This window comes from Cebus imitator, unplaced genomic scaffold (genome assembly GCF_001604975.1).
Source record: "Cebus imitator isolate Cc_AM_T3 unplaced genomic scaffold, Cebus_imitator-1.0 Scaffold62, whole genome shotgun sequence".
Taxonomy (NCBI): Eukaryota; Metazoa; Chordata; class Mammalia; order Primates; family Cebidae; genus Cebus; species Cebus imitator.
In genome coordinates this window covers 4,721,629-4,742,675 of record NW_016107377.1, presented here as the reverse complement: position 1 = coordinate 4,742,675, position 21,047 = coordinate 4,721,629, and the positions used below count along the sequence as shown (strand labels likewise).

The 21,047-nt window shown below is 38.7% G+C and overlaps 2 protein-coding genes across 9 annotated transcripts in view; one reads left to right on the top strand and one right to left on the bottom strand.

Moving 5' to 3' along the window:
* DNM3 (dynamin 3) overlaps positions 1–21,047 on the top strand; it is a 552,761-nt gene that overhangs the window by 127,934 nt on the left and 403,780 nt on the right. The window lies entirely within an intron of this gene.
* LOC108305386 (stress-induced-phosphoprotein 1-like) lies at positions 8,276–10,395 on the bottom strand. The gene is given in 2 exon segments (XM_017530000.2): positions 8,276–9,247; positions 9,250–10,395. Coding segments are annotated over 2 exon segments (1,629 nt in total). The 5' UTR covers positions 10,319–10,395; the 3' UTR covers positions 8,276–8,687.

Below are 21,047 nucleotides of genomic sequence, written 5' to 3'. Positions count from 1 at the left end.
ATTGCCAAAACTTGGAAGCAACCAAGATGCCTTTCAGTATTTACTTTATAGTAAATAAACTATGGTACACCAGACAATGGAATATTATTCAGTGCTAAAAATAAATGAGCCCTGAGAAGACATGGAAAAAACTTAATGCATATTACTAAGTGAAAGAAATCAATCTGAAAAGGCTACATATTGTATGATTCCAACTATGCAACATTCCTGAAAAGACAAAACTGGAGAAAGTAAAGTAAAAAGATCAGTGGTTGCCTGGGAGAGGCAGAAATGAATAGGTAGATCATAGAGGATTTTCAGGGCAATGAAAATACTCTGATACTGTATTGGTGGATATAACATTTGTCAAAACCCATAGAATGTACAGCACCAAAAGGGACCCTAATGTAAACTATGGACTTTGGGTGATAATGATGTATCAATATAAGTTCATCTATTGTAACAAATGTCCCACTCTAGTGATGCATGTTGATATCGGGGTAGTGCATATGCAGTGGCAGGTGAGGTATATATGGGAACTCTGTACTTTCTGGTCAGTTTCTCTGTGAACCTAAAACTGCTCTAAAAATGGTCTATTTTTTAAAAGTATTGAGAATAATGAATTATATTATCCCTATGTAGATAGTATATATATTATCTCTATATAGATAACATATATATATATATATATATATATATATATATATATATATATAAAATCACAGCAAAAAAAAAAAAAATTCCTAAGAGATTGTTTTCAAAGCTGTTTACCTTGTAAACCAAAAATAAAATTCCATCCCTCCTGACCCCCCCACCAACTGAATGGATGACTCCTCTTGGTCAAGGTCATTCAGAAAACCCGAAACATTTGTTCAGGCCATGATGGGAATGGCTGGTCAGATGTGTCTTGTTCTACCTTCCTCCCTTTGGAACTCAGGCACAGCTGACCAGCATTAACATTAGAACAGAGACCTTAGGCTGACAAAACAGACTCTTTTTGCAATAAGATGCCAACATGACAGACGGCAGGCCCTAAAAGAAATCAAAGTATTTTACCCCAAAATATATTTCTTTGACATATTTTGAAATTACCCTGCAAAGCTGTCTCTAGTGGGGAAAAATCTACCTTCTGCAGAGAATGCTCTTCCCTTTCCAGGTCTTTTCCTGATCCAGGAGAGAATGAAGAGTCTGGCAACTTTCTAAGTCTGATAAGAAACATTTACCATCTATTCTCTCTGAAGCCTGATATCTGGAGGCTTCACCTGCATAATAAGAACCTCGGCCTTCACAGCCTTTTATCTTAACCTAGAAACTCCCTTCTATTGATTCCAGGTGTTTAGGTAAACTTCCAATCAATTGCCAATCAGGAAGTTTTTGAATCCACCCTAACCTGGAAGCCACCCTCTCCACCCCTGCCTTTCCGGATCAAACCAATATACATCTTAGGTGTACTGATGAATGTCTTATGCCTCCCTAAAATGCATGAAACCAAGTTGCAGCCCAACCACCTTGGGCACATGTTGTCAGGATCTGCTGGGGCTGTCAGGGGCAGTGGTCACTCATATTTGGCTCAGAATAAATCCCTTCAAATATTTTACAGAGTTTGACTCTTTTCGCTGGCAACTTTATTGAGAATATCTTTATTCGTGGTATTCTACCAAATAACTAAAAACTATACTTTGTATTTTTGATGGTGTTTTAGTTTAAGTGTAATCAGAAAGTTGAATAAACAGGACGAAAGAGGGGCAAAAAGGCTTTGTCTAGCTTGGTCCTTTGAATGATTTCTCTTTCCTGAGTACCTCCTTTGTGGTACCTTTTTTTTTTCCCCAACTGATGGAAAACTGTTTCTCTGCCTATGACGCTTCAGACACTGAATATGTGGATTCTTTTTTTTCTTTTTCTTTTTTTTATTCCTTTTTTTTTTTTTTAAGATGGTACTTTACCATGATGGCCAGGCTGATCTTGAACTCCTGACCTCGGGTGATCCACCCACCTTGGCCTCCCAAAGTGCTAGTATTACAGGCGTGAGCCACCGTGCCTGGCCCAAATGTGTGGATGCTTTACACCAAGCAGTTCTCTCAGCTGTCTGTGGACACCAACTGGGTGTCCTACAATTTAATTCAAATCTAACTACTCAGTTAACACAGACTCCATAGGTTGATGTCTCAGCCCCACAGACTGTCCCCAGTTCAAAAGCCAATCTCAAGTAGTGGGTCCCCAGGTAATCCACACTTCTGTGCCATTTGACTAGGGGTTCACATGCAAATTAGTGGTTCACATGACCCTTTCTCAGATTTAATAATTTGCTATAACAGCTCATAGATTTCAGGGAAACACTTGTGTTTACTTGTTTATTATAAAGGATACTATAGGCTGGGGATGGTGATTTATGTCTGTAATCCCAGCACTTTGGGAGGCTGAGGTGGGTGGATTGCTTGAGGCCAAGAGTTCGAGACCAGCCCAGGCAACATGGCAAGACCCTATCTCTACAAAAATAGAAAATACACAAAAATTGGCTGGGCATGGTGGTGTATGTCTGCAGTTACTTGGAAGGCTGAGGTGGGAGGATTACCTGGGCCTTAAGAGGTTGAGACTACAGTGAGCCATGATTGTGCCACTGTACTCCAGCCTGGCATCAGAGTGAGGACCTGTCTCAAAAACAAAAGCAAAACAAAACAAAAAACCAAAACAGGTAGCTGGGGATATTATAAACGATACAGATGAACAGCCAGAAGAGGTACAGGGCAAGTTCCAGAAGTGTCTGAAGCATGAGAGCTTCTGTCCCCATGTAGTTGGGACATGTCCCCTTTCCAGCATGTGGATGCATTTAACAACCTTGAAGCTCTCTGAACCCCTTTATTGAGAGTTTTTATGGAGGTTCATTAGATAGGTGTGATTCACTAAATCCCTGGCCATTGGTGATCTATATTCAGCTCCTCTCCCCACCCTGGAGATTAGGGGGGTACGGCTAAGAATTCCAACTTTCTAGTCACGTGGTTGGTTTCTCTGGCAACCAGGGGTCAATCAAGAATCCCCTCATGAGCATAAACTCAGGTATGGTTGAAAGGGGTTTGTTGTGAATAACCAAAGATGCTCCTCTCATCCCTATGACTCAGGAAATGTCAAGTGCTTTAGAAGCTCTGTGTCAGGAACTGTAGGCAGATAGCAAGCATATATTTCTTACCATGTTGCACTCACCACCTGGTCCATAGAGATACTCCCTGTTGGAGTCCCCTTGCCCTCCCAGGTGGCTCTGCTAAACAACGCTTAAATGCCTTTTGGGCAGCTTCTTTTCCACCTGGCCCACATCTGTTCTGTGGGAAATATTCACATATTCTATCCTTTGCCCTGATGGTGCCCAGTCTACTCCCACAGACTTGAGCTTTCTCTGGCCTAAATCAGGCACAGAAGCCTCCTTGTCCCTCAGTTACAGGATCTCAAGCTCTCTGAAAGGCCTCTCACTAAGCATGAGGGCAGAAGAAGGCATCTCCCTCCCTTGCTCTTCATGGGCAAAGGGTGGGGTTCATAGATCTTCACTTCTCCTGATCCTTTTGTTATTATATTTTCAGAAGTGTTAAGGGGGCTTGTCATCCAAAAGACCACCAGGATGGCTAAATAGTAGAAAGAAGAGCTTTATTGGCAATATCAGTTTGCGAATCAGGAAGAGCATCTCTGGCATGGATCCAGGGAACTCTCCCTTTGAAGTGGGAAGGTTGGGTTTTATGCTACACAGAGTTGTATTACACAATAGTCATACACATTCAGCAAGTTTGGGGGAAAGTGATCCATATTTACAAGAGGAGCCAAGTACATATGCAGTGGGTAAACATGTGTAACATACATCCCATGTTCACTTTGGGGTGGCGTTTTAGCATTAAAATGAGGTGGAATTTGGCTCTTTAAATCAAAAGGACATAAAGTTTTTGTATAACCTCTATAACCTGGCTGAAACTGGCTTGAGGTTTGTAGTTGTTTATCAGAAAAAAATGTTTATAAACCCAACCTTCTATTCATTCATTGAGTTGTAGTGGTCTAGGTTGTAATCAGAGTTAAGAGTGGTCAGATACCTCCATTGTTAGGGAGTTTAGTAAAGGTGTGGTTTTTCTTGTAGCCTTAGGAATTTAGGTGGTTGTTATGCCGGCTGAGTTCTGAACCCTAGACCTGTAGGTAACTTTTGTTTCCTTAACCTTAGGGTTTGTCTTAGTTGACAAAAAGGCGTCTATTTTGGTCTGTCAGATCACAGGCCCAAGAGGTAAAAAATCAGTTCTGAGTCATTTTTTATGTCAATTCTACATATGGTGGCAGTCTCATACTTACAGATTTCAACTGTAACTAAAACAGTATTCATGAAGATGTGGTTTGGTATGGTGAAGTTAGCTCTGGGCCAGTGGTGAAATGACCTTTCTTGTATTTCTTCCATTTTTTAGTTTGTGACTTTGTAAAGAAATTACTTTGTTGGGCTCAGAAAACAATTCTCCAAAATCTAGCTTTTTGACATGCAGAGTGCTTTGAAAATGGAAAGGCCTTAGAAATAGGCCTCAGAACCAAGGTCTCTTTCTGACTTCCCTCTGCCTGTCTCTCTCATCCTCTTTATTTTCCCAAAAAGAAGAGGGGGAGAGACTCTGTTACCAATTTTCTTATCTAAAAAAGTACAGTTTCACAAAGAAATGCGATTGTCTTAAGAGCAAAGAAATCTTATCAAACAACCAGGAAAATTCAACTTTCAGAGACACAGAAGGGACTGGGAGTCATCACCAAGTCATCACTACCAGACAGACTTTTTATCTGTTCTTCTGAGGGCAGCTCCAAGAAATTAACTGGAGAAATTTATTTGCATAATAAGACAACCTTTGCTCCTGTGCAGCTCTGCCTACCCCTTAACTTTTTCCATCCAGCTTCCAAAGAGAATAATTTACAAAATAATATATACCTCACAGGTCCATACATCTCTCCTCTATGAAGAGAGGTTTGAAGCCTCAATCATCTGGATCCTCTTTGAGTCTCATACGTTGTGTATTGCTTCTGTGTTTATGCAAATTAAGTTTTGTATGCTTTTTTCTCCTACTAAACTGCCTTTTGTCCGTCTATTTTTAGCAAACCTTCAGTGGGCACAGAGACAGCCTTCCCTCCGCCCCTACAGCTTAATCTCTTTGATGATCACTTTCCATAAAATGGTTTTGAAGTTTGAATGAGAAAGGTGCTTTGAATGTATACTTGTGCTAAACACATGAAAAATGCTCTGTTGTTAGTTCAAAGTACTTTCTCTGCTATTGAGGCCTCTAATCAGTATGATTCTGTGATGACAGAAACTTAAAAGCTTACCTTTTCTTCCTTCTGACACTGAAAACTTCCATCTTGTCAAAAGACAAAATTACAACAAATTTAGCTTAAAGATCTTAATTGGCTTTTATTTGTGATTCTAGAATCAGGCAACACCTCATTTTACAAAATAGAATGAACGTTCCCAATGAGTTGAGCAGAGGTTGATTTAATAGACAGAAATGATCTGAGAAGGCAGAAACAGAAAACTAAAAAAGGCTGGGTTGTTTCAGGTTACTTTTCTTGCAAAGGTTAAAGCAGAGGGGACTTCATTATCATGCCAGCTAGCACTGGCTTGTTTGGAAATTTGTCTATCATCTCTCTCTCCTGATGTCTTGGAAGGTTAGATAATAACTTAGTTTTGGCTTGGTATTGTGGAACTTCAGCTTCAGTGACTCCATTTTGGTTTGGCATGGGTTGGGCTTAGTGCAGGAGCTCAGTCCAAACCAGTGGCCTCCTATAACAATCTTAAGGGATTATTATAGTTGGAGTAAAAGTCCATTCTTCTGTCCTGTTTGTTTACTAAGCTATACTAAGGAAAAAAATGGAACTAAATTTAAATATTGTTTTTAATCTTTTGTTGGAATAAATGAGTGATTGCTGTATCAAGGTGCATTTCAAGTACCAAATGCAAAATTATGCTATTGCTGTGTTGTTCAAGTGTGAACTTTAGTGGTTACAGCTGGCATTTGTAGAAAGTCTCAGATTCTCCCTTTAATTGGCTCATTTAGCTTTGATGGAAAAACACTTTATTTCTTAGCAAAGCTATAACTGTTGTCATTATTGTATTAATGACATTTACACAGGCATTAACATGTGCATACTTACTGGGCACTTGTCTTAAGTGTTTTCCAAATGTGGAGACCGAAAGGGGGTGATCCCTTTGCTCCACATCATAAAGGTCATGGCTGATACTTCTATAACAAATGACAGGTTAACAAGAGAAAAGCATAATGATTTATTAATGTGCATAAGCATGGGAACCAACAAAAAATAGGAAAACTCAAAAAAGGGCCAGATGGTGATACTTAAATACTCTCTTCACTGGGATAAGGGAAGTGGAGGTCTTGGAGTAATTGATTTTTAGGCGAATGAACGAGCTCGAAGAACAATGATAAGTTATAGTCAGGATGAAGTTCCTGTGAGCTCTGAGGGAGGCAGTGGGATCATCAGGGGCTGAACTTCACTCTGAACAAAAGTCTTATTATGCAGATAGTGTCCCCCAGGTAATCTCTGGAGCTGCCCTTGGAAGAATAGTTGAGAAGTCTATCTGGACATGAAGATGACTCCTAGTCTCTTCTTCTCTGGTGGTCAATGGGATTCTTAAAAAGGGGAGGGGCTTAAGATAATTGCATTTATTTGGGAAATAAGCTTTCTTAGTCACATAAGGAAATTCTAGAAAGAGTCTCAGTGAGCTTCAGCAAAAAAAAAAAAAAAAAAAAAAAAAGAAAAACAGCAAAAAAAAAAAAAAAAAAAAAGATTAGAGAGCCAATAGGCAGGGGAAGACCAGAGAGAGACCTTGGGTCTGCTTCTTTAGCTCAGCATGTCAAAGTGACATATTTTGTCATATTGTTCACTGGGCCCTAATAAACATGTTGTCTTATCTGATCCTCACAACAATCCTAGGAGGTAGGTGACATTGTTATTATTTCCATTTTACGTAGAGGAAACTGAGGCACAGAGAAGTTACAGTTTACCCCAGACAATAATACCTACTCTCAGGGTTGTTTGGAGTATTAACATGAAATAATGTGTGTGAATAACAGCTTGTTGTATAGTACAGCAGATTCTCAGTCATTTTTAATTTACTCTAAGGGTCAAGCGTTAGTAATTATAGAAGTCCATGTGACTTTGGGTCTTTCATTGGGCAAAACCACAAGTTTTGGTGGAAACAGATAAAGATAAGCACTTATTCTTATTTGGCATAGATAGTTCCTTTCTTCTGCATCCTACTGCATTTTCACTTTATAGAAAGAATACTTTGAAGCAGCAAAAATCATTATTTCTTGAAATAATTTTTAAAACAATCAACAAACTCAGAACTACTGAAGGATAATAAAGGTAAGACTTAAAAAATTTTAAAGCAATATTTTTGAGGAATTGACTTTTTTTAAGCTATTATTATGATCATTATTATTTCCATTTTACATAGGAAGAAATTGAAGCACAGAGAAGTTACAGGTTAGCCAGGATAATATGTATTTTCCAGAATTTTTGTGGGTATTAACTGTACGTAATGTGTGTTAATTTATATACTGAGTTATGTAACAGATGTATCTTAAGAATATGTATAAGCCGGGCGTGGTGGCTTGTGCCTGTAATCCAAGCACTTTGGAGGTCAAGGCGGGGGGATCACCTGAGGTCAGGAGTTCAAGACCAGCCTGACCAACATGGTGAAACCTCGTCTTTAAAAAAAAAAAAAGAATATGTATATAAAATATGTTTTTGGATTCAAATTTTATTTTAATGTGATAAAAATACTTTTGCTAAGATATGTAATTATTCTTTAAATTATTTTGGGATGAGTATGACTTTTATATGCAATTCACTTCCATCTTATGTAAGCACTGTATTCTAAAATTAGCTTTTAAGTCAAATATAGGGTATAGTAAGAATCACCATTAGGACCTCTGAGCTCAATATTGTATATATGACACTGTGTATACAACTAACATTCCTTCTGACTTTTCACTGGTCACTGTTTTTCAATAGGTCTCAATTAGGTTTTTTTATTTCTTCTTTCAGGATGTTAACTAGAGAAGAATCAGGTAGCTATTATGGCAATTCAGTTTTGTTTTCTGTGGAAATCTTTTTCCCTTTATAAAAATCAAATGACACACTTGTCAAATTTCAGCATTACCTTTATGTTGAACATTTAAAAAATACATTAACAGTAGCCTATATTTTAAATATACTTAGTATGCAATGGGCATTGTAATAAATTATTTCTGTGGATTATCTTATTTAACATTTTTTTTTATAACCACACCCAGCTGGCTTGTTTTATTGGAGAAGGGGACGTGGAATAAACATGAGACAGCTGGGACCTGAGGCTGGGAAGAAGCCCCTTCCCTCCCCATACATGCCCACTGCCCCAAATAAAAACTAACTAACTATGGGAGAGCAGCCGAGACAGCGACTAGGGGCAGGGGAAGGAGACACGGAACTCGAGGGCAGCGGTGAAGAGACCATGCGTGTGCTGGGAAGGCCCAGAGGCAGCGGCGGCACGAACAGTGCCAATACAAGTCTCTGTGTCTTCCTGGGGTTATGTATAAATATAGAGATGAGGCCTTCTTTCCCCCTGCTCTCCCTTCCGCTCCGTGCTGCTTGCCGCGGTCCCAGCTCCTCTTTCCACATGAGGGAGAAGGGAAGGGGGGATGAACAAGTCATCACCGAATTGCAATCAGACCCACATCCATCAGCTTCTGGATCTTCTGTGCTATTACAAGATTCTTTAAGTGTTCGCTGAGTGCCTGGGGGTCCTTCTGCATCTGTTCCAGGATAAGGTGCATGGCTGGGTCACTCATGATCTGCTGCACCTTGGGGTCGGCCATGGCTCGTCGCTTCACATCTTCGGGGCTATCATGCCGGTTGTACTGCGACATCATACTGCGCTGGTAGCCGTCTGCCGCCTCCTTACAGCTGGAGTCCAGGTCGAGCGCCTTCTGGTACACATCCATGGCTTTGGTGTAGTCCTTCATCGCTTCCAGGGCAGTGGCTTTCTGGGTATAACCCTTGATGAAGGTCGGCTCCAGCTGGATACATTCCTCACAGTCCTTGAGTGCCAGCTGGAACTCCAGAAGTTTGGTATAGCAGGCAGCTCGATTACTGTATAATTTGGCATCTTTTGGGTTCCGTTTGATGGCTTCTGTATAATGCTTCATGGCCTGGGGATAGTCCCCTTTCTGAAAACACTCGTTGCCTTTGTTGTTCTCCTCCAAAGCCAGGTGGGGTTTATGTAGGCCAGCCGCTCTTGTTCCTTCAGGATTTTCTCTGCCTGCTGGCATTTCTTGAGCACATCTGGGGTTCGGTGCTCTGCCAGAGACTTGTTATAGAAATGGATGGCATCCTTGTACTTTTCTTCTTTGAAGTAGGAGTTGCCAATTCGAGCATAAGCTTTGGCAATCTGTCGATAGTCTTCTCGGTTTTCTCTCCCCACTTCAATGGCCTTCTCACAAAGCTCCCGACACTTATCGTAGTCACCCTTTTCAAAGTATACCGCTGCTTGATTGGTAATGTAAGTCATGTTGGTGGGGTCCAGCTCCTTGGCTTTGTCATAATGCTTCAGGGCTGTGTCAAAGCCTTTCTTCTTGTAGGCATCGTTCCCCAGCTCTTTTTCTTTCAGTGCCTGCTTCTTATTCTCTGGAAGATCTTCTTCCATTGGCTCTGGCTTGGTCTCCTTTTTGGGAGGGGGTGGTGGTGGAGGTGTTGCAACCTCTTCCTCCTCATCCATACTGTCCAGATTGACCCCAAGGAGGACACTGAGAGTGGTCATGATCCGGGGATCTTGTAGTTTCGTGCCCAGATCGGAAGGCTTGTTTCGCAGCTGCTCTACCAGCTCCCGGTAGGTGGGATCACTGAGCAGTGTCCTTGTCCTGGGATCACTCTCCAACTTCTGATACAGATTGGGCATGTTGAAAGGGTTCATGAATTTTCTCTCTGCCAACCTGGCCTCCATATTCTGTAAACCCTCTTTCAGCTGAGGGTTATTTGCCTCGTGTTTTAAACCCTCCTCGTAGGTTCGCTTGGCTTCTTCAAACCGGTTTAAGAACTCAAGAGCTGCTGCTTTTCGTGAATAGCCCTTGCCCCAGTCAGGCTTTAGGTCGACGGTCTTGCAGCCGTCCTCATAAGCCTTCTGGTAGTCTCCTTTCTTGGCATAGGTGGCAGAACGGTTGCTGTAGAGCAAGTGGTTGTGGGGATCCAGCTTAATGGCTTCGGAGTAGCACTGTAAGGCATCATCAATGTTGCCTGCACTCAGGGCCTTGTTGCCCTTCTCTTTCAGCTCATTGACCTGCTCCATAGCGCAGCGCAGCCCGGAACCCCGTTGAATCGAATCCGTCCGCTCCGCGTTACCAACCGCACGCGCCGCCTTATTTAACATTTAACCACAAAGTTGGTTGTGTTCTATCTCTTACATTTCTTTGTAAGTGCTTTATGTTTTCACTCATTAATTTCACACATTTTTATTTTTAAAAATTTGGTAGGTGGTGTTATTTGCCCAGCTGTATAGCTCCCATTTCCTTTTGTTTTTTTTTTCTCTTTGGTGCTTTTGTTTATCACTTGTTTATAGTTTTTAAATGGTCTCTTTTCTCTTCTTTTTTCCCAATCTGTGAATCCTCCTAAGTCTAATTCAGATTCTACCCTTTCTATAAATCCTTTATAGACCACATCAGCCTAAAAAGACCTCTCCCTTTGTGAAACCTACCTAGCATTCATTTGACATTTATTAAGCTGCTTATCTTAAAATTTTATTTAAACCTTTTGCTTACTTTTCACAAGTTCGTCTTCTTTTCTAACTTTGGTAAGTTCTTCAGTTGTGAAATATAGCTTAACACTTTGTTTCCCTACAGTGGTAGTTCTTTAATGAGTAGCAGATTTTCATATGTCCAGAAAATGCCACTCCCAAATAAATGGATATATTACAGAATGGAAAATAGTCTGAATTCTGTAACCTGAGAAGCACGATATGTAATTGAAGGTTTGTTCACCTCCCCCACCAAAAAAAAAGCCCCCCCAAAAAAACCAAAAAAAAAAACAAAAACAAAAACAAAAAACCCAAGGAAACCTTATCACAAAAGCCAGAACAGGTTTTGGGAAATTGAAAATATAATATTTTCATGCTATTAGGCTTCATACGAAAAATGAAGTCCAGACAGCAACAGCATACTCCTAAGAGTCTTATCCTGAGCTAGTCTCTATAACTGATTAGACTAGAAAGGGAGGAGATGGCTCATAAAAAGACCTGCTCCTAAAAAGAAAGTCTCAGAGGTTTTGCTCTAGAGTGTTTGTTCATACTGAATGAAGAATATGAGTAGTTATAAAATGCTGAAAGAGGAAGAGGCATTCAAGACCTCATGTCTTTGAAAAACAGCAAATAATAGTTCAGTTCTGACTTGGAATTATTCATTCATTCATTCATTTGTTCTTGTAACCATTCCTGTATCCTTAAGGAATATTAAAGATGTAGGAGACATAATCCCTACTCTCTAAGCACTTTTCATTGTAGCATTGGAGATAAAACACAATCAAGTAGTTACAATGCTGTGGAAGGTATAATATATTATATAAATGTTTTTGAACATGTTAGCCTCCTGGGATTTCATTTCCTTATCTGTAAAGAGCAAGCACTGGCTTTGGTAGAAAATCTTTAAGTCTGTTTCTATCTGCAAAATCACATAAATATTACATTCACAACTTTAGAGGAGAAACACATTGCTTACAGTACAGATCAAGGGAAGTTTCTTAGTGGAAATGATATTTGAAGAGGGCCTTGTTAGGTTGTTTTGATAGGCATAAACTATAATAGTGATAATGATATGATCCAGTTATTGTTTGTTGTGCAGAACGTAATATGCGAGGCACTTTAAATACAGATTCCTGTGGGGAAGAGGGTAGAGCAGAATTATCTGTCAATACCCTGATGTTATTTGCACAATTTTGTGTATATGTAAGTTTGTACATTTTTACGGGAAAGTTTCCATGGCTTTTCTCAGATGCTTAAAGTAGTCCATAACTCCAGAAACAAGAATCGCAGTCAGGAGAGTAGGAAATATGATTCCTGTGTTTTGAGAAATGTCCATATGTAGGGGATAGGGGAGGAGGAATAGTAGAGCTGGTAGAAAGAAGGAATAGTTGATAACAAAGATGTTGTTAAAAGCTAAGAATTGGAATCAAAGCCCCTGGGAGGGGAGGGCTTGAAGTAGTGAGACACAGTTAATATGGGGTGGCTAACATTGTAACGGAGAGTCAAAATGTCTAGATTCAAATCTTGGACTGACATCTCCTACCTGTGTAACCTCAGGCAATTTGTTTAACCTCTTTGAGATTAAGGCTTTTGCTGTTTACATTAATTGTTACATGTTTACTCAATTTATTATTTTTTTAAATTAAGGGTTTACTATGTGTTAAATGCCTTTATTCATATATTCTTTGATACAATATGAATTTGTTGAGACCTTATATTTAGTTATTGGGAGAATTCTGGTGAATGAAGCAGAAGTATTCTTTCTCTTGCCCTCACTGAAACCTATGAAAGAGACACCATTTTGCAGAGGAGGGAACTGAACTCGGGAAAGTTAAATGATTTCTGTTTTGTGATAAGGAAATCTCAGAACCTTCAAATATGGGTCTGACTCCAAAATCTTTTTTTTTTTTTTTTTTTTTTTTGACAAGATCTCCCTCTATCACCCAGGCTGTGGCACAATCTTGGCTTACTGCAGCCTCGACCTCCAGGGCTCAAGTGATCCTCTCACCTCAGCCTTCCAAGTAGGTGGATCTACAGGCGTGTGCCACCATGCCTGGCTAATTTTTTGTATTTTTGGTAGAGACAGGATTTTACCATGTTGTCCAGGCTAGTCTTGTACTCCTGAGCTCAGGCGATCTTCCTGCCTCGGCCTCCCACTGTGCTAAGATTATAGGCATGAGCCACCACTTCTGGCCGAAAGTCTTTTTTCTTTCTGTTTTTTTTTTTTTTGAGGTGGAGTTTTTGCTCTTTGTTGCCCAGGCTGGAGTGCAGTGGTGCAATCTCGACTCACTGCAAACTCTGCCTCCTGAGTTCAAGCGATTCTTCTGTCTCAGCTTCCTGAGTAGCAGGGATTATAGGCATGCACCACCACACCTGGCTGATTTTTATATTTTTAGTAGAGACAGGGTTTCACCATGTTGACCAGGCTGGTCTCGAACTTCTGACCTCAGATGATCCGCCCATCTTGGCTTCCCAAAGTGCTGGGATTACAAGTTTAAGCCACCACAACCGGCCTCAAAGTCTTAATCACTATTGTTTTTTTACTTCAGAATACTGTAGGCAAGGCTGACTCTTGTGAGAATGTTAACAAGGGGAAGCTTACTTTATTTTAGGGATAACTTACATATACTGTAAACTAAAGGTCGAGAGAGGGATGCTGCAAATATTTTGGATAGACTCTTCTAACTTTATGAAACTACTAATAAGTATTATTAAATAGTGGAGTATTTCAAATCAGTTTTTCATATGATGACATAACCAGATCACTGAGTAGTCACTACACTGTTATTGAAATGGAATTTTTCGTTCATTGTGACCTATGTTATTCATATTAAGGACCCTCTAAAATGAATGCACTTGTTTTTCAAGTAAAATAATTTTTTTCTCATATATTTTTCACTGATTGTCCATTTTCTCTTATAGTTTTATCTATTTTACAAAAGAAATTGATTACTTTTCATATTTAACCCCTTTTAAGGGAGGTGAGTGTCCTTGTGAGAGAATTTTCCATTAAGTTCCCATTGAGAAAATCAGTGACTATTGTAGCTAAGTATTAATTTACATACAAATTGAGTTGAAGAAAACCATAATACAGAGTTTTGGATCGAATTTTAATTTGTTTTCTTTATAGGTGCATTTCTGTTAGCATCATTTAAACTGACCACATAATGCTTTAGGTTTTACTGAGTGCTGGCTATTCTTGCAAGACTCCCCTGGGATTAAAAACAAAAATTATCTAGGGGAAACTTCTAAATATTTTAAGTTTATTTATCTCAATTTAGATAATTTATATACTAATTGACCTGTTTCATTAATTTTTTTTCATACTAGGGACAACATTTTGTTCTTCTTCCCTCCCCTCCTCCTCCCCCTTTGTTGTTGTTGTTCTTCTTCTTCTTCTTCTTCTTTTTTTTTTTTTTTTTGGAGTAGGGGTCTTGGTCTGTCAGGCTGGAGTTCAGTGGTGAAATCATGGCTCACTGCACCTTTGAACTTCTGGACTAAAGCAACCCTCCTGTTTCAGTTTGCCGAGTAGCTAAAACTGCACATGCATGCCACCATGCCTAGCTAATGAAAAAAAGAATTTTTTTTGTTTGTTTGTTTAAGATGGAGTCTTGCTATGTTGCCCATACTGGTCTCGAACTCCTGGCCTCAAGTGATCCTCATGTCTTGGCCTTCCAGAGCGCTAGGATTGTAGGCATGAGCTATTGCACCTGGCCATTGTTTTCCCTTTTAAAAAACTTTTCAAGAAATGATTGGGTTGCCTAAGTCATAGAATTATCTCTTCCATTTCTAAGCAAAGGCATCTTGTCAGATGGAGTGGTTTTGCATTTCACTTGTATATAACCAACTGTCATATCATGTCCAAGAATTTACATGATATTTACAAGATAAAATCTTTATTTGTTTAGTCCTTTTACTGTAAAAATATGTACTCTTATTACCAAGTTATACTGTACTGACTAGGCAGTTGGTGCTTGGGACATAACTGATAATAAATATTTTTGTAAGGCCCCCAACAACACTTAAGTGACTTCTCTATTACAAAAGAGTTTAGAAGAGATATGACTCCCAGTTAAAAGAATTGGTGATTTTGTTAAAGTTTAATACATTTATCAGAGCCAGCATCATGGGAACATACTTGTGCTTTTGGCAAAACATGCTGTGGATATATATGTGTAAGCTTGTGCCAGAAGAGGAAAGTTTTTCTGAATGATGTTACAAACATTGCTGTAGATAAAGATTCAAAAGATAGGTTGTTTTGTAGAAAAGGACAAGCTGATTCTAAAATTAATATGGAAATAAAAAGAACCCAGAATAGCCAAAACAACTTTGAAAAATAACACTAAGTTTGGAGAATTAACATTATCTGATCTCAAGACTTATTATACAGGTGCCATGGTTTGTGCCTGTATTCCTAGCTAGTAGAGAGATTGCTTGAGCCCGGGAGTTCAGGCAGTAGAGTGCTATAGTTCTGCCTGTGAATAACCATTGCCCTTCAGCCTAGGCAACTTAGCAAGATCCTAGCTCTTAAAATAAGGGCCTATAAAGTTACAATAATCAATAATGTGGCACTGGCATAAAGAGATAAATAGATCAATGGAACAGGATAGATATAATGAAATGGATCTACATATATGTAGACAATGGATTTTAGACAAAGGTACAAAGGCAATTCAGTGGAGAAATGGTAGCCTTTTCAACACGGTTACTGGAAAAAAAATAGATATTTACATGCAAAAAACAAACTTTGATGTCTTCCACAATATACAGAAATTAAGTTGGCTGTTTCCAGCTGCTAACAACTTCCAGGAATTTGTCATGAAGACTGTATTAGTCTGTTCTCATCCTGCTAGTAAAGACATACCTGAAACTGGGTAATTTTTAAAAGAAAGAGGTTTAATTGACTCACAGTTCCACATGGCTGAGGAGGCCTTACACTCATGGTGGAAGACGAATGTGGAACAAAGGCACATCTTACATGGTAGGAGGCAAGAAAACATGTGCATGGGAACTCCCTTTTATAAAACTGTAAGATCTTGTGAGACTTATTCACTATCATGAGAACAGAATGGAAAAGAACCCCCCCCCCGCCGACCCCGTGCCCCCATGATTCAATTATCCCCCACCAGATCCCTCCCACGACCTTGGGAATTATGGGAGCTATTCAATAATTCAAGATGAGATTTGAGTGGGAACACAGCCAAACCATATCATTGATATTTAAGAAACTTATGGAAAACAAACTAAAAATCTCCTTAAAATATTTAGATGAAATAATATTAGTGGCAACTTGTGTATAAAATTACATACTCATAGAAAAAGTTTTTTTGTGGTTGAGTTTTTGAGATAGTATAATGTATCCAGCAATGCATATTGTAGCTCTGATATTTTCATTAAAAATTTTTTAGTTACATATTTATATACTTACAGTTCTGATATAACTACTCCTTAAATCTCATTTATAAATTTTATTCCTTGTGGCCAAGATTCTGTGAGGAAACAGTATTTTCATTTTATAAATCTTAGACTTCCTATTGTATTTTTTGGTATTGAAATATAATTATTTGAATTTTCATGACAGTCTCATTTTGCTTTTAATTACTCTATAGATTTTATTTTGTAAATCATCTTATTTTTTATTATTAAAACAAGGACTGACATTTGCTGTCTCAGAATTAGTACATTCAATTATTCTTAAATAACACTGGAATAACTCCTTATTCAGAAACTCTTTTTGATATTGTCAGTTTCTAAACCTAGCTGATTATCAAGAGGAGGCAAAAAAGAGCCTTGAGTAGCCAAATTGATATTACAAAGTCTTTGATGTAAATCTCATGCATTGCAGGGTCCCAGCCTTATTCTGGCCTTTCCAGTCTTATTTTAGACTCAGACCATACTTACTAAGTTATTGGATTTCTCAAGAGTAAAATATAAAACCATAGTGAGAATGGGAATATGGGTTAAAGACAGATGTATTGTCAACAGCAAGAAGTGACAACTATAAACCTGATAGCAAGAGAAGAGACACAAGGGTGGTGGGAGGGGGAAGCATAAGGTAGCACATAAAACATTTTTTAAGTAAACAAAGTAATCTATAGCAAAAATTATTGAAATAAGAAGTGTTTAAATTTTCTATCCAATTGGAATTGGAAAGAAATTGAGCATGTATTATACTGTTTTCTGCATCCTTAAAATTAATTTATCTTGCCCTTCCAACAGCTTTTGACATTATCAATTACTCTTTCTTGAAATTTACTCTATCCCTTTGGCTTATATGCCAAATATTCCTGGTTTTCCTTCTGTGTCTTTGTTGACTCTTTCAGGCTCCCTTGCCAATGTGTTATCCTCTATCTGGCCGTTAAGGTTCCATCTACCCAAGACTTCTTTTTGGTTGTCATTTCATATTCTCCCTTTGACAATCTCTTCCACACTGTGGCTTCAATTACAACCTGAACATTACAACTCTCACATGTATAGCTCCTGGGCTAAACTCCAGACTCATATTTTTAGCTGACTGCTTGAAACTCTACTTGGATATTTCAAATGTATTTCAAGCTCAGCTTGTCAAAAGCCATATTTATAATCATTTTTTTCCTCCTTATCCACAAACCTCAAGCCTCCTTTAAGGTTTATTTGTTGATTCCTTCAGTCATCTACTCATTCATTTATGTATTCATCAATTCTACAAATATACAACTGCTGTAGGCACTGGGGATACAGCAGGGGTAAGACAGATAATGCTCCTGTTCTCATGGTGCTTATATTCTAGTGGATGAAGACAGACAATAAAAAACAAATATGAAAAACTTCAGACGGTGGCCATGTGCACTGAAGAAATTGGACAATGTAATAGGATATGACTAAGAGATGCTACCTCACTTTGTCTGGTCAGGGAAACCTCCCTAAAGAGATAATATTTTGGATGAGTAAATGACGGAAAAGAGCCACATATGCAGAGATCAAAAGGATAAACGTTCCAAAGAGGAGCAGCTTATAGATAGGCCCTGAGGTAGGAAGGGACTTGGTGCTCTTGAGCTGCAGAAAGGAGGCCATTACAGGCAGAGAGACTGAACAGGAATGGTGGAGGTAGTGATAGAGATGGCATCAGAGGCAGATGGGTAGCAGACTGTCTTGGACTTTGTAGAGTAGGGCAGGGTGAGGAATCTGGATTTTTCTAAATGTACTAGAAAACCAATAAAAGGCTTTAAACAGTGGATAAGCATGATGTAATGTATGTTTTAAGGAGATATTTCCAGCTACTGGGTGGAGAATGTATTCAATGGAGCAAGAGTAGAGTCAGAAAGACCAGTTAGCTACTTTTATCGTAGTACAGGTTAAGAGGTACAATGGGCTTAGAAGTACCATGATCATAGTGGAGGCAGTAAGATAGTGTTTGGAAGAGAGCTGAGGAAAAGAAGCTTTGAGCAGGTGAATTTTGAGATATCTATTAGACATACAAGTGGAAATGTCAATTAAGCATTAGAATTAGATATAGACAAATCTGGAATTGAAGGGAGAAGTGAATCTGGAGATACAAATTTAGAGGATAGATGTAAAAAATTTTAAGGTGATGAGATAAGATCACTTAGAGAGGATAGAGATGAAAAAGAGGATTAGAAGGTCTAGAAACAAGTCTGGCATACTCTGATATTTAGAAGTATAGCAGAGAAGGGAAGGAACAGTGAACAAAGAACACGGAGAAAGAGCAATCAGTGAAGATGAAGAACAAACAGAAAAGATGGAATAATGGGAACCAGTGGAAGAGTGTTTCAGGGAAGAGGGGGACAATTGTGTCAGATACTGCCAAGATACAGAATAATAATACAGTTTGCAATTTTTGGCCAAGTGCTCTGCATGCTTCTTACCTGTTCTGTATTTGGAATATAGTTTTTTTTAAATAAAAAATTTTTGTGAGTACATAGTAGGTATATATACCCTAAAGAAAATCAGTATATTAAAGAGGTATCTGCACTTCCCTGTTTGCTGTAGCACTGTTCATAATAGCTAAGATTTGGAATACAGTTTATCTCTTGATTGTGCTTTACATGGAAATAAACCATGAGTATAAAATAGAGTTGATTTTTTGTTATACTCTTTGAGCTCATTTGGAAAAAATATAGAACTAAGTTGAGCTATGTAGGTATCAACAGCTGCTAGATTCTGATAGTTGAGTTGGATACCTGTGATAGAATATTCTATAAAAGTCCCCCATCTCTGGGGATTTCTGTAAGACTTAGTCTTGTCCACCAGCACTATTCCAGTTACCTGGGGCCCCTTAACCCTCACCTCTTGGCTTAGCCTCATCTAGGCTTTAGAATCAGAAGAAAACTGTAAAGACTATTGTTTAGCAGTAAATTTCAAGGTGGCATTGATATTAATCTCTCTTGACCCTGAGTACTGTTCAGCTGGTTTTGTCTTTGTATCTTGATGAAACAGCTCTGCCTTCCCTTCCATGACTGAATCCACATCTTGGTTTTCTGCCTGGTTTGCATTTGGAGTTTTGTTTTAATTTCCTACTTTGCCTTGAGAGTACCAGAGCCCTAATCTTAAACCCTGGTCTCTGTGTCTGATCTGATACTGGCTTGGCACCAGCTTTTTGTCTTTTATGAAATCTTGGCACCCCCAACTTACTCCCATCTCACCCTATTGTTCTTAACCCTCCAACTGAGACTTCTACATTTTACCCACTGCAGGACTCTCTGAAGTTAATTGTTTGCTTTTTTAGATTTCCCTTTTCTTTTTTTTTTTGATTGCTAGACTTTGACTTTCCCTTTTACCTTAGTGATACAGTTGCGTTCTGTTTCATATCTGGGTCTTATATAATTAATATAGAACTAAACCAAAATTCTAGGATCTTGCCCTCAATTTGGAATGACTTGATGGAAGCATTTCGAAATTACTATTTTTAATTAACACATAATAATTGTATATATTTATAGAGTACAGTATGATATTTCAGTACATATATACCATGTGTAATGCTCAAATTAGGGTAGTTAGCATATCCGTCACCTCGGACACTTAGCATTTCTTAGTGTTGGGAACATTCAAAATCCTCTCATCTAGCTATTTGAAAATATACAATGTATGATTGTTAACCGTAGTTACCCTTCAGTGTTACAGAACCCTGAAAGTCGCTACCCCTATCTAGCTGTACTTTTGTATCTGCTCCCCAATCTCTCCCTATCTCCTTTGCCCCCACCCTTATCAGTCTCTCGTAACCACTGTTCTACTCTCTAGTTCTATGAGATCAACATGTTTTGGCTTCCACATGTGAGTAAGAACATGGAGTATTTATTGGAAGCATTGTTATATCCAAAGTAGACTGCTTTAAAGAAGGAAGAAATCTACAGATGTTCTTTTTTTTTTATATAAGACCTAGTCTCACTCTGTCACCCAGGCTGGAGTGAAGTGGTGCAATCTCAGCTCACTGCATTCTCCACCTTCAAGTGATTCTACTGCCTCAGCCCCCTGAATAGCTGGGATTACGGAACCCACCACCATCCCTGGCTAATTTTTGTATTTTTAGTAGAGACAGGGTTTCACCATGCTGGCCAGGCTGGTCTTGAACTCCTAACCTCAGGTAATCGACCTGCCTCGGCCTCCCAAAGTGCTGGGATACAGGCATGAGCTACCACACCCAGCCTATGGATGTTTTTTACTCTAAATATAATAGGCATTAGGGAAACACAAGAGAGTTAAATGTAGCTCTGCCTTTTAGGAAATATGTTTTTAAATATAGTCATACATAGATGCTCTATACAGCCAGTGAATTCAGCTTGTTGCATTGAAAGCAGTTCCTTATGTAAGTGACCTATGTACTCTGTTCTCATTGGAGCCCTGTGCTCACAAAACATTGCTATTAAAACATTTCAGAAATAAGAAAACTCCAGTTAAAATTTTGACGACCTTTGACTCTTAGAATAAAGATGGACAAGAGGTTATAATCTAGTGCACTATAATTATTCCTTTCTACTTAACCTTGATTAATTAAAACATATACATATTTTCCCAATGGAGGGGGCATATTGGAAATATTTAAATGCTTACAGTCATGCTGTGCTTTTCACAGATGATTGGAAAGTTGCCCAGGCGTAAATCATCTCATACTTCCCCCAAACAATTTGTCAGTTGTTTAACCTAGCATAATTTGTTTTTCATGACCAGTAAAAATAACAGTTCTAAAATGTTTTAAAAGGAAATAAAATATAGTTATAGCTCTGATTTTTTAATATTTGCCTTTTCCCCCCCAATCATTCTTTGATATAGAAATGTATCTTAACCT